General features: G+C 43.8%; 1 protein-coding gene across 4 annotated transcripts in view; it reads left to right on the top strand.

Annotated features, from left to right (window-relative positions):
• The window catches only part of F8 (coagulation factor VIII), an 81403-nt gene that overhangs the window by 26560 nt on the left and 40922 nt on the right, over nucleotides 1-13921 (top strand). For all 4 annotated transcript variants that reach the window (XM_083722001.1, XM_083722003.1, XM_083722004.1 and 1 more), the window contains exons 5-12: nucleotides 1873-1944; nucleotides 4294-4386; nucleotides 5701-5922; nucleotides 6522-6792; nucleotides 7574-7748; nucleotides 9971-10064; nucleotides 11918-12129; nucleotides 13666-13816. In XM_083722001.1, coding sequence (XP_083578127.1) covers nucleotides 1873-1944; nucleotides 4294-4386; nucleotides 5701-5922; nucleotides 6522-6792; nucleotides 7574-7748; nucleotides 9971-10064; nucleotides 11918-12129; nucleotides 13666-13816 — 1290 coding nt within the window. The remainder of the gene's footprint in view (nucleotides 1-1872; nucleotides 1945-4293; nucleotides 4387-5700; nucleotides 5923-6521; nucleotides 6793-7573; nucleotides 7749-9970; nucleotides 10065-11917; nucleotides 12130-13665; nucleotides 13817-13921) is intronic.

Genomic DNA, 13921 nt, shown 5'->3' with positions numbered 1-13921 from the left:
CAAGTCTTATAAAGCCAACTGACCACAACCACTTCCTTCTGATTCATGGGGGTACAAACAATACTGCCACACACAGCCTTTGATGTACAGCAAGGGATTATGAGACTCTTGGAAGGAAGCTGACGGGCCTTGGAGCACAGGTGGTTTTCTCATCACTCCTTCCTGTTGAAGGTTGTCACCCAAGAAGAGGGAGGAAAATGCTGGAAGTAATCGCTGGCAGCACAGGTGTTGCTAGGAAATGTTTGGCTTCTTGGACCATGGTCTCTGCTTCCTTGAAGAAGGGCTTCTGGCTAGAGATAGGTTGCACCTCACAGCGGCTGGCAAGAATGTGTTTGTTAAGAGTCTCGCAAACCTGATCAGATCTTTAAACTAAATCCTGAAGGCAGGGGGACAAAATACAGGGGAGCACATATTATGAGGGATAATAGCTTCATTGATGCACAGGAAATTGAGGTAATGCTCCAGAATTCTGCTAAAGGGCAGGAAACTACAAGAAGGAAGCAGCTGGAGGGAATGGCTAATGATTTCAGTTGTCTCTGTACTAATGTGCAGAGTATGTGAAACAAGCAAGACGATAATATAGGATGGCAAATATGACCAAATAGGCTTTACTGATAGCTAGTGGGATAAGGCTCATGACTGGAATGTAGAAATTAAAGGGTATAGAGGAGTAGACAAAACAAGAAGGGAGGAGCAGTGTACACTTGTGAAGAAATCCATGAGAAGGAAGTACAAGGTGGATGGGAGTTTCTTAAAGGTGAACCATTGAAGGCACAAATGCAGACAACTCCAACAAGTAAGAAAAGTTAGAGGTATCTAAAGAAAGCAGTGTGGCTGCATAAGGAGCTTACAGATGAACTGATATTTAAGAAGGGCGTTTATAAAAAATGGAAGAAAGGGGAAATCATGAAGGAAGAGTATACACAAGTAGAAGGGAAACAGTTGCAGGGGAAAGGTTAGGCGGGTCACAATTTAGAAGGATATTGAAAATGTGGAATGTGTGCAGAGGAGGGCAACCAAAATGATTAAGGGTCTGGAAACCAAGCCTTATCAGGAATGGTTATGGGAGTTTGGTATGTTCAGCCTGGAAAAGAGGAGACTGAGAGGAGATATGATAGCAATATTCAAATATCAAAAGCTGTCACATGAAGATGTTTTCTCATACTTCAGAGGGTAGAACCCAAACCAACAGATTCAAATTACAAGGAAGGAGATTCCGACACCAGAAAGAACTTAGAATCATAGAATCATAGAGGTGGAAGAGACTACAATGCCAAGCAGGAAACACCATCAGAGCACTCCTGACATATGGTTGTCAAGCCTCTGCTTAAAGACCTCCAAAGAAGGAGACTCCACCACACTCCTTTTTGAGGGTAAGAACTGTTTGACAGTGAAATGAACTCTCTTGGAAAGTGGACTCTCCTTCCTTGGAGGTTTTTAAGCGGAGGTTGGATGGCCATCTGTCATGGATGCTTTAGCTGAGATCCCTGCATTGCAGGAACTAGATGACCCTAAGGGTCCCCTCTAACTACAATTCCATGATTCTATAACTCAAAAGCTGGATCACCCTTTGTTGATGTTTTGGTCAATCATAATAAAAGATTTTTTTCAAAATTAAAGTTCTAGTTTTGGTTTTGCTTGCTAACATTACCCACCTCTTCTTCTGCTGAGCTTATTTTGTGGCTTTCTTGCTGCAAAAGAGAGGCATGGAGAAGTTTGGCAAAGAGCACCCCAGATATTATATCATTGTCCCTGCTGTGGTGTAAATGGTGGCTCTTTATCTCTGCCCAGCCCTGCTGCATTACAGGACTGGGTACTGGCGGTTTTCTTTTTCTTTTTTAATGATTCCATTTTCAAAAATCTTGTATGCAGGGACCCTGATGAGTGAAGGAATTCAAAGCATAGTGCAAGAATTTGTGCTACTCTTTGCAGTGTTTGATGAAGGTAAGAATGGTGTGGGGAGGAAGGGGAGAAGAGGGTAGAACATTTGTCTTGCATGTGGAAGATTCCAGGTTGAATCCCTGGCATCTCCAGGTGGGGCTGGGAGAGACCCCCCTCTCTCTAACCTTGGAGAGCTGCTGCCGCTCAGTGTAAAAAATACTGACCTAGAAGGACCCTGAGTGAGTGTGAGGCAGCTTCCCATGTTCCATCTTTTGTATGTTTTTCCACATCCCTGCAGGGAGGAAAAACCTTCTGTAGCTAAGAGCAATTTCCTTTATCTTGCTAAGGATGATGCTAAAACTGGTGGTGACCCTGGACACAGCTTCACATAAACGTATTTCAAGAGCTATGTTATGGACTATGTTGGGTCTGGGCCACATAAGCCAATAATGCAATAAATTGGTGTGTCTTCAGGGTGCCAAAAAGGCTCCTTAAGAGTTTCAAGGACTGGCCAAGTGATTTGCCACTGAGATGTTATCATGCTTCAGCATGTGATAGCAATAAGGTAGAATAGTCCTAAAGCAATAGAGTAGACTGTATCATTTCAGATTATTGGTTGGTGGGTGTTACACTTTTTATTGCAGCAACACTGTAAAATAATTTCAAGTAGAAAATTAGCCCAGCAGGAAGTTGGCTACCTTTCTTCCTGATGCATTACTTTGTTTTTTGATTGCAAGAAACTTGGTCCTCAGGAGAACCGTGACCAATATAATCCCTTACCTGGTAGACTAGATTGGTATAGTCCAGTCTGCCAGATGAATATTTCACCTATCTAATTCTGCTGCATGTGTTAGATCAGGTCTGATCCAGAGTGATATTGCCTTAGACTGAGGTTGAGGAAAGCTGAGGACATTGTCAGACTCTAACGCCCCTCAACCCTAGCCAACATTGGCAGCAGTCAGGGTTGATGGGAACTGGAGTCTAGCAATATATTGAAGACCACGGGTTCTGCATCATTTCCATAGCCCTTTTATAATATTGATGAGAAGCTGCACAGGTTGGACTGGATCATCTCAAAGCAATCCCAAGAGTCAGTCAGACTTCGAAGGGCCAGTTACAAAACAGGAATTAATTCAATTACAGCAGGAGAATGAGTAAAAGAGTATAGGAAAAAATAAAGTTAATTTGTTTATAGTCTCAGGATTTACCACCATTTTTAAGTGAAAACCCTATGCCTGTCTCCTCAAAAGTAAGCTTCATTAGTCATTGGAACTTACTCCCAGGTCAGTATGTACAAGACTGCTGACTTATTTTGCTGGGCTTTATTCAACTAAGTTTTACTCAGAGTAGACCAACTGAAATTACTGAACCTAACTTTGTCCTGTTCTTTACTTTCAGTGGGTCGACCATTCACACTGCGAGTAAAACTTTGTTGAATACCACCCACAAAACATTTTATGACACTCTTCAATAAACTTCCAGGGTAGAAGTTTACACACACACACACACACACACACACACTAATTAAAAGCCAACAACAGCTAAATAGATAAAAAATAAGAAAGTAGGCATTTTAAAAATCCATAAAATTCAACAGAACTGATAAAGCAAGACCTACAGCCAGCTTTCCTGGTAAGCAACCCAAGCAAATAAAAATGCTCCACCTGAAAATGACACCAGAGTTGCTGCCAAGGGAGTGAGCCTGTTAGTTTTTATTGGCATGATATTGAGATTATGGGTTAATAGCTTGGGCATAGCCCAAAAAGTATTGAAATACATTAAAAACACTCAGTTAACTAAGTTTCTGTTCCCCCATAGCAGACTCCTGCCCCTCAAACAAAAGCCTGCCTCCGTAGTGTCCTCTTTTAGGGGGGGGGGTTACCAGTGATCTCCCCCAAAAAGCTAAACAACTTTTTGGTCCCCTCCTAACAAAAATCCTGGCTACACCTATGGTTAATAGGATCCAGAAAAGGGCAGACAAAATGATTAAAGGGTTGGAGAAACTCTCCTATGAGAAAATGCCTTTGTGGTTTTAGTATTAGCAGGGGAAAGGCAAAAAAGAGGAGGCACAATAGAGGTATGTAAAATAATGCACAGTGTGGAAAAAGTGGATTGGGAGATGTTTGTCTCCGTGTGTTATAACATTAGAACTAATGGACATCCAACAAAGGACTTATCCACACTTACCTTTTGCCTCACTCTTTCCCGGCACAGGTCCATGTTTTAAAACTCCATGTCCAAGCACTCTCTTTTTTTTGGCCATGTTTATTGTTCTTTTTTCAATAATGACTTGCAGGTTCTTTCACAGCAGCTGCCTGCCTCTGCCTATTCTGTATATTTGAAGCAGAAATTCTTGTGGATCTTGAGAAGAGTCATGCAATCTTCCTCTGTCTTTCAAATGTCTCCCAACAGGCAAAAGCTGGTACTCTGAATCCAACACCTTAGGAAATGCTTTGTCCCCTGAGCTGCACACTATCAATGGATTCATGAATCTCTCCCAGCCTGGTAAGTGCCATCTATATCTTTCCCCTCAAGAAAAAAAAGTGAATGATGGAATGATTGACAGAAGGTGATCGTGGTGAATGTAAACACCACGAGTGAGGCTGAACAGAAGCACAATGGAAAAGCAGAGGGATGTTTTAAATTTCTATATTCTATATAGCTTCTATATTCTCAGGAGCCATTTTGTATGGTGGCTTAGGAGGGGCATTTTTCAGGGTTGGTCCAAGCTGTTTTGTGGGTTGAAATGGAACACCAAGCAGCACCCCACTTTGCTAGACAAATATTCCCTTTTGCCAACCAAGTCTTACTTTACTATCCTGGCACCAATTTCTGCCTTCAGCTAAGGTCATACCCACACCAGACATTTAAAGCACTGTTATACCACTTCAGTGTGAGCTACAGTTTCTTCATGGCTGTTGAAGTAGTATAATTAATAGTGTTTTAAATGTCTGGTGTGGAGATGACCTGGCTAAATTCTGTGGCTTGAAGCACTCTGTTTCACCATGCTGTACAGAAGAACTAGCCCTAGTATTTTTGCCACTGTTAGAAGCTGATGGAGTTTGAACAGGCATAGGCAAAGTTGGCTCTCCAGATGTTTTGGGACTACAACTCCCATCTCCCTGACCACTGGTCCTCTTAGCTAGGGATGAGGGGAGTTGTAGTCCCAAAACATCTGGAGGGCCAAATTTGCCTATGCCTGCGTTAGAATATATAATTCACAGATCTGTATATTGCTGTTCCATAGTTATCAGAGCTATGGGGAGAAACATGCATTGCTATTAAAGGGTTTCTAGGTTGTGGAGTGACTCCATTAACCCAGGTTAGTCATTGGTTTCTCTTCCTCGTCTGGAAGGACTACAAAGGGCAATAACAATAGCAACTGCTCTTTTGACTCCTGGCTCAAGATTCTTGGCTGCAACTCCTGGCTCAAGATTCCTCCCTCTGCTTCTTTGTCCTGACCCCAAGTCCCTGTTTGATAGCATCAAAACCAATTCATTCTTGAGTGATCAGGCTTCATAAACAAAGCTAGTGCTTCCAGCAGTAAGAGATTCACCGTAGACTCTAACATGGGATGTACAGATGAGATACATACAAAATGATTTTTTTTAAAAAAAATCCAACTTTAAAGCATGGAACATTTTCCTTTCTGTAAAGTGGAAGAAACTTTTTATTTACCTTACAAGTGAAGTTTGGCTTGGCTGCCAGGGGCAAAATAAAATCTTCAGGGCAAGATCCAGCCTGTGGTAGCACCCATTGGGATGTCTTGAGCATCACTGAACAGTTTCCTCACTTGTATATTTTCTATATCTCTTGTAGATTTCAAGGTGTGCCAGAACAGACTGGTCTACTGGTATGTCATTAGTTTGGGCACCAAACCTGAAGTCCACTCCATTTTATTTGAGGGCCACACTTTCCTTGTGAGACACCATCGGCATACTACTCTGGACCTCTCCCCAGCTACTTTTCTTACTGCCGAGACAATGCCCACAACCATCGGCATATTTCAGATGTTCTGCCAGATCCCATCACACCAGCAAGGTAACAGCTATAGGAAAGAGGAGGTGCTAATGAAGGATCAGAAATGGAAAACCAATGGGTGAACCTCTCCCTCCCCTTTATTGAAAAATGGTATTTGAGTTGATATGAGATGCATAGTAACAGGCTAGGATACAGAGAGGTTCCACTAGCTTCTGCACCCTGCCTTCTCGTGGGGCTCCAGCGTACTGTTAGTTGCTTAATTTAAAACTGTATAGGGCAGAAATGGGAGATCCTGTGGCCCTCCAGATGCTGATAGACTACAGATGCCATCAGCCTCATGAATTTGTGAGTTGCTTAATTTTAAAATGTGCAGGGCAGAGTTGAGGAACCTGTGACCCTCAATATGTTGGTGAGCTACAACCCTCACCAGCCGCAGCCAGAACGGCCAGTATCCAAGGATGATAGGAGTTGCAGCTCAAAGCATTATTTGTGCAGGGAATGTTGTCTGTAGAGGAGGAGTCAGACGTCAACAGATTTCCCACCTGAAATGTGAAGGGGTGCAGGCCAGACACAGGTTGACCACCTTAGTGAGCTCTAAGCCCAAGGAAGACAAAGTAGGCACATAGGCGATAACACCTATTTCTGACCTTTACTTCCAGCTGGCATGGAAATCTTAGTTACGGTAGAAGTCTGTCCAAACCTACCCATGAAGAAGATGAGGGTGGCGGAAGGGGACTACGTGGATGAAGAGGACTACTTGGAATACAGTGAGGCCGATATGGAAAGCACAGTGATCCAAATGGGTGATTCTCCACCCAGGATTACAGGCCGTTCCCGTGCCAAGAGGCAGCCTATGACCTGGAAACATTATATAGCAGCAGAAGAGGTTGTTTGGGACTATGCTTCAGATAACTCCACTTATTTATCCAGGTAACAGGGTCAGCTGTGTTTCTGTAAGCATAGGGTTTAAGTTTGTGGCAGGCTGCAGCAGAATCTGGCACAGTAATATTATCATTATCATTGTTGTTGTTCAGTTTCTATCCCTGCCTCCCTCCTTCCTGATGGAGCCCAAGGCGGCAATACTAAAAATACATTTTAAAAAGCATTCTAAAAATACTTTGAAACATTCTCAAAACAACTGATTTTTCAGTCTTGAAATACCAGGGTAGACAGATTGTTTTAGAATTCTACCTGTAGGTCACCAGGGAGGGCATTCCACAATCTGGGAGCCACCACTGAGAAGGTTCTGTTCATAGGTCAGTGCCAACCAGACAGCCCCCAGTGGTGGTGGTGGTAGTAGTAGTTATTTAATTTAGGAATTGCCTTTTACATATATGTCTTAAGGCAATTTACAGTCATATCATAAAAGCAGCTGTAGTTTTCTAAGCAGTACAAAACAAACACCTAAGACAGGAAATGTAGTCACAGAGAAGTTGATGGTTGGATAGCGGATCAAGCTAGGCAAGACAATTTGTGTTCCTGCTCAGCAACTTGCTACTCAGCCTACATTGACAGGTATCCCACAATGATGACCGCTGACAGTGACACTGCCAATACTCCAGGACCTTTTCCCTGAAGTCTGTGATGAGATGAATGCTTATCTGGCTAGGTGCACGTCTCAGGTGCCTGAGATGTGATGGCCAAAGCATGATAGCCCTCTCCAGATCTAACATCAGCTCATCCCAGAACGTTTCTCCCTTCTCTTCTGCAGTGCTTACGCCAAGCAGTTTCTGGAACATGGTCCCCAGAGGATTGGCTCCAAGTATAAGAAAGTCGTGTTTGTGGAGTACGAGGATGCGAATTTCAAGAGGCGGAAGGCATCGAAACCAGACCACATGGGGATTCTAGGGCCGGTCCTTAAAGGAGAAACTGGTGATGAGTTTATGGTAAGAGATGAGAAAGGTCAGAGCTACCCCTTTGTGATCATCAGTATACCACCCCACGCTCTTTGTCTCTTTTTCTCTCACCCCCTCTTCTTTCTCAGTCATTCACCCACACACACATCCACACCCTTCTCCTGCCCCCATACCATCCTAAGTCCTAACTATGACTTAGGTGATTATCAGTGAGTTGCAGCAAGTGTTAAGCTCACACACTTGCCTTCTGTTTTCCTCCTCCTTTATCTGTGAGGGGAGTGAAAGTTTTTACTTTTCCTTTAGACCAAACCACAGTTTCATGTTACAATTCTGTTATTCTGTGTAAGAACTATGTAAGAACTTTTAGAAATTTAAAAATGTCTAGGGCAGAAATGGGAGACCCTGTGGTGTGGTCTAAAGGAAAAGTAATGTTTGTGTGAGTAACCTTGTGTAAGTACCGTATTTTTCGCACTATAGGACGCACCGGTCCATAGGACGCACCTAGATTTTTTGGGGGGGATAAAGGGGGAAAAAATTATTCCCCCCCCCCGCGCAGGGCTGGGGCGAGCTTCCCCCTCCCCCAGAACGGGACCCAGAGCCATGCCGAAGCTGCACCTCTCCCGAGTTTGCGGGGCTGGCGACGGGGAGGAGCAGGCTTCTCCCCCCCCCCGCCAGCCTTCCAGCCTAGCTGCGCCTCTCCCGCTGTCCCCTGAGTTTGCGGGGCTGGCGACGGGGAGGAGCAGGCTTCTCCCCCCGCCAGCCTTCTAACCAAGTCGGGGGACAGCGGGATGGCGGCGTTCTGCCTCTCCCACTGTCTCCCGAGTTTGCGGGGCTGGCGACGGGGAGGAGCAGGCTTCTCCCCCCCGCCAGCCTTCTAGCCTTGTGGGGCTGGCGGTGGGGCTCTCCAGGCTTCAGCGAAAGCCTGCATTCGCACCATAGAACGCACACACATTTCCCCTTCATTTTTGGAGGGGGAAAAGTGCGTCCTATAGTGCGAAAAATACGGTAACTTTGGCTAACAAACCACAGTTCCCTGAGTTCACATGTGATGTGGAACTGTGGCTTGTTTTCTAATGTGGAAACAACAGCTTTCAATCTCCTCATCTTAATATGAAGCAAGGAGATGAGTAGGAATACACAAGCCTGAGGCTTGCTGCAGCTTCTTCACAATCACCTAAACCAAGTTTTAAATGATCATCTGAATGAACTCATATGGTCTAGACTCTAAAGCATTATTTTAAAACAGTGCTGCTGAAGACAATTCTATCCCGAGGAACTATTTATATATCTATTCTGTCTTGGGAAACTGTTTGAGGGTTGTAGCTCAGTATTCTTTTTCCCTTCTTGAATCTTTTGCTAATTTGTAAATTGTAACTGCCCTATTTGTTTTGTATTTCTACTAATCGTGTTCTCAACCTGAGATTGAGGTAGGTAGCAGTGTTGGTCTGACGCAGTCGAAATAAATAAAAAACTTTTAAAAAATTGTCCAGTAGCACCTTAGAGACCAACTAAGTTTGTTCTCGGTATAAGCTTTCGTGTGCATGCACACTTCTTCAGATACACTGAAAGAGAAGTCACCAGACCCTTATATATAGTGGGAGGGTGGGGTGCTGTTTTTCTCAGATCAGCGGCACAGCAATGGGCACACGCATGGCCCCACAGTATGTCAACATCTTCATGGCAGATTTGGAACAATGCTTCCTAAACTCCTACCCTTTCAAACCTCTCTTGTACCTGCTATACATTGACAATATTTTTATTATCTGGACACATGGTCAGCAGACCCTGGGCACCTTCCACCAGACATTCAGTGACTTTCACCCCACCATCAACCTAACAATGAACCAATCTATGCAAGAAATACATTTTCTGGACACTACTATAAAAATACAGGATGGGCACATAGACACGAAAGCTTATACCCAGAACAAATGTAGTTGGTCTCAACCTGAGATGTAACCTAGGATTCTCAGGGAAGATTCAGGGCTCGTTGACACAACCACTTCAACAGTCTGTGGTAGTTTTCACAGAAATTGGCAGAGGCTGAATTGATTTGTGTCAAAGACTTCCAGTGCTATCTGCCAAGCTCATCGGTCTGGATGTAGAGCAAAACATTTGGGGTGGTTCTTTTCTCCCAGCTTGCCAGTCTTCTAAACAGTGTACAGGCGCTGATAAAATATATTGTTACACCTGACATTTGGGCTCCAGGAGGCCTACAAATCCTGGTTAAAATGTGAAAACTGTCATTTCAGATTATGTTCAAGAATCTAGCCAGCCGGCCGTACAACATTTACCCCCATGGCATCACCAGTGTCACTTCCTTTTACCCCATGAGAAGCAGCAAAAGTAAGACTTGTTCAGCAGATGGGAGCAGATTCCTTAGGGTGGGAGGGGTGCATGCATATTGTCTTTTCCGCCTTTTTAATCAAACTATTGTGGAAAGTACTATTGCCATACAGCACCAGGAAAAACCGAAATAATTTGCTCTCTATGAGCATACACACATTAAAATAACCAGGCATATATTTGCATATTTGTCAATTATTTATCCTGCTTCAGCTAATCATGGGGGTGGGGAGCAATCTTGAACAATTCATGCAAGTTGCTTTTCAGTTGAGAGATCACCAGGTGTTTCCTCATCAGCTTTCAAGCCCTACTTTGTATTCCACTTAAGGACTAGACATGTCTTTGAAAAACAAGATTGGCAGGGTGCTCACTTTGGTACAAAATCCTAACTTTGGTATGTTGGAGCATCATAGAATATGTACCACCTTGCTTTTAGAAATCTGCCTGCCTTCAGTGCTGCTGCTTACCATTGTCTGCTGTTAGTCATGCTCCAGTCTTAGCAGGACTTTTCCACTGTATTTTACCTTCCAATGCCCCACTTTTTGTTTCCTTTCCTTTTTCCTTTTGCTAGGCTGCCATGTGGCTTTCTAAAGGTTACTGCTTGCCCTCTTCTGCAAGATACTGAGGTGTACCAATCTGGTTTGCGTGTCACGGTAAGCCAAATTGTAGCTTACCAGGACCATGCAAATGTGCTGGCGCTCCAGTCCTTTTAGGTCAGTGGACATGGCAGCTTAGAGTGTCATCTGAATTTGAGATTGTGGCTAAGCTGTCTCCTTCTTAAACATGAGCTATAGCCAAGAACAAATCTTAACTACAGTGGTACCTCGGGTTACAGAAGCTTCAGGTTACAGACTCTGCTAACCCAGAAATAGTACCTCAGGTTAAGAACTTTGCTTCAGGATGAGAACAGAAATTGTGCTGCAGTGGCATGGCGGCAGTGGGAAGCCCCATTATCTAAAGTTGTACCTCAGGTTAAGAATAATTTCAGGTTAAGAACAGACCTCCGGAACGAATTAAATTCTTGACCCAAGGTACCACTGTATAGCTCCTGTTTAAAGAAGAGTAGGGATGTCAGAGGATTTTATCAGCAGCAAAAATGGGAGCGGAAATTGCTAGTGCTTGCTTATTTGTCCCATGTCCAGAATGGATCAGTATTCACTTTTCAGTCCGCAAATAATACATCATTGATTATGTTCTCATTTGCCTTGTACAGGCAATCCTCCTTTTGCATGGGGGTTCTGTTCTGGTCCCCCACGCCTGTCAGCAGAGTGTGTTTTGGGGCTATTTCCAGGTTTGGCATGTATGTGTGATCGCCCATTATTCAGACATGCCTAAACCGGGAATTGCCTCTGTTTCCTTTGCATTGAAATGAACGTGTAATGATAACATAATTTTTGTGACTTACACAATTAATTATGTGAATTTTGTATGTAATTTTGCCACAACAGACAGCAAAACAAATAATGTCGTTTTTGTTGGAAGATGAACTTCAGTGGAATAGAAACAGTTCTGTATGCATATATGAGAGGAAATTGCTTTTGCAAAGCATTAGGTAAAATTGCAGGCAAAAATGTGCAGGCCAGGAGAAAGTAGTACTAAAATGCTGATGGATTTGTGTGAGGACATTAGGAAAACAGTCCTGCAAATTGACGTGGAACTGTGGAGAAGACTGAACAATGAGAAACTGGGAGGAATTGAAATTGACAGGTGCATACATGGTAGTTAGCCCCATTGAATCACTTCTGAGCTGACCACAGTTATGATTGCCCTGTACATCTTTACCCAGTTTTTGATTTTTAAAAGCTGGTGGCAAATACAGTAACACAATGGTCTTACGGTTTGTTTCCTCCCAGATCACGTTATGAAGCTCTTGCCCATTCGACCTAACCAGGTGTTCACCTACAGGTGGAAGATAATGCCTGAGGATGGCCCAACCAACTCAGATCCCCGCTGCCTGACTCACTACTATTACAGCTCTATCAAGCCTGCTCGGGATTTAGCCTCTGGGCTAATTGGACCACTGCTGATCTGCTTCAAAGAGACCATGGATCGGAGAGGGAATCAGGTTGGTCCATGTATCTTAGGAGAAAGCTTCACAAAATAGCATGAGGGCAACTTCATGTTATGTGTAAGTGTGTGTATTAGAGCCCAAATGTGTTAGCTATGAGTAAAGAAGTTGTATGTGTGTGTGTGTGTTTGTGTGTGTGTGTGTGTGTGTGTGTGTGTAACTCTTTCCATGCTCACTTCTTTCCCCCTAAAATTCCCCCCTCCCTTCACCTATCTTCCCAAGGGAGTTTTAGCCATGTGCTTGAGAGAGTAAGAGCGTGTGAAACCCAATAAGGGGTAGCTACAGTGATCTGGTTTGGATTCAGTGCAAACTATGCTTAGCGTGAATGTGCAAACTTGCAGGTTCCCAGAGCAAAGACTAAGACTGCAGCAGCACACTTCTTCCAGTCCTGTTATTGCTATTTGGGGCTAAGATATTTCTTGGCATGGCTTAGCATATTGCCTGAACTTGGAACTCATGGTTTGCAAGACAAGCTGAAACTAAAGTTTGTTCTTGGTTTACTGGTCATGGTTTTCCTGGGGGAGGCAAACCACAAGCCTAGGTTCATATGTAATGCTAAACCAAAGCCTGACTTTGGTTAGCATAGCAGTAGCAGGACTGGGGAGAATCACTCTGTGGCTGTGATATCCCATCTGGGAAGCTTCACAGTGTTCATGCAAGGCCACAATTTGACTTAGCATTACAGCTGATGATGCCAGTGGGGGAAGGAGATGGTCCTCATCTACTCAGACACTGAGTACTACTTTCAACCAGACACTGCCAAGCCCAAACTGGCTTTGCTTCTGGGATGTTGCTGCTGCCTTCTGTGTCTATTAGACCGTGCAAAGGTACTTTACAGGCAGCCATGGGTGAGGAGCCCTCTAAATTGTAACCAAAAAAAGCAAGAGGTCAATGAAGACTTTACAAAATAGCAGAATAATGAGTTCTGTAAGACGAACCCTGGCTAACAACCTGGCACTTATGTCATGGAGTAGCTGCATAATTTTCAAATTTATAATGTACTAACCTGGCTAACAGCCTAGTGCTTGTGTCATGGAGTAGCTGAATAATTTTCAAATTAATAATGTAATAATCTATCATGGAATGTTACCAGGGCATGGATAACTGTGGCAAGGCTCTGCATGGTTGTACACCTGTGGGTGGGTGTTTGAACTGGATGATCTCCAGATCTCTTCCCAATTCTTTTTTTTTAATGGCAACCCAGGCCATGCTTAGCAGCATCAGCTTACTGTTAGATATACTAGAGGTGACAAGTTGACATGGGAACCAAACAGTTGGCTGATTGCTGTAATTACTGATACTCCAGCTTAACTCTGAGGTGTTTGCAGAGAAATGATTTAAAGGTCTGCATGGGGAGCAGTTCAGAGTTGGGCACCCAAAGGCACACATTCTAGCAAGAAACCTAGAACCGGATAACAAAGAAGCAAGGTGGAAACAATATTCCCCTCCTGCCATCTCATCTCCATATCCAAAAAACCTTGAGCAGTGATGCTTGTTGTCTCTCCTCAACCCTTTCATTTGTGGTTCTTCCAGATGATGTCAGATGAAGCAAGATTTGTGCTGTTTTCTGTCTTTGATGAAAACCTCAGCTGGTACTTGGAGGAGAATATCAACCAATCCTGTTCTGATGCAGCCAATGTCAACCCCCAGGATCCTGAGTTCTATGCTTCCAACGTTATGCACAGTAAGTAGCCCCAGAAGAAAAGCTGTGTGGGGCGGGGGAGGAAAGGGGGGGGGAAGGGTGCATCCCTATCCCAGAAAAGCTACACACACACACACACACACACAC

This window comes from Podarcis gaigeae (genome assembly GCF_964106915.1).
Source record: "Podarcis gaigeae genome assembly, chromosome: Z".
NCBI classification, from domain to species: domain Eukaryota; kingdom Metazoa; phylum Chordata; class Lepidosauria; order Squamata; family Lacertidae; genus Podarcis; species Podarcis gaigeae.
The sequence above is the reverse complement of the archived record's forward strand: the minus strand, read 5'-3'. Positions and strand labels throughout refer to the sequence as shown.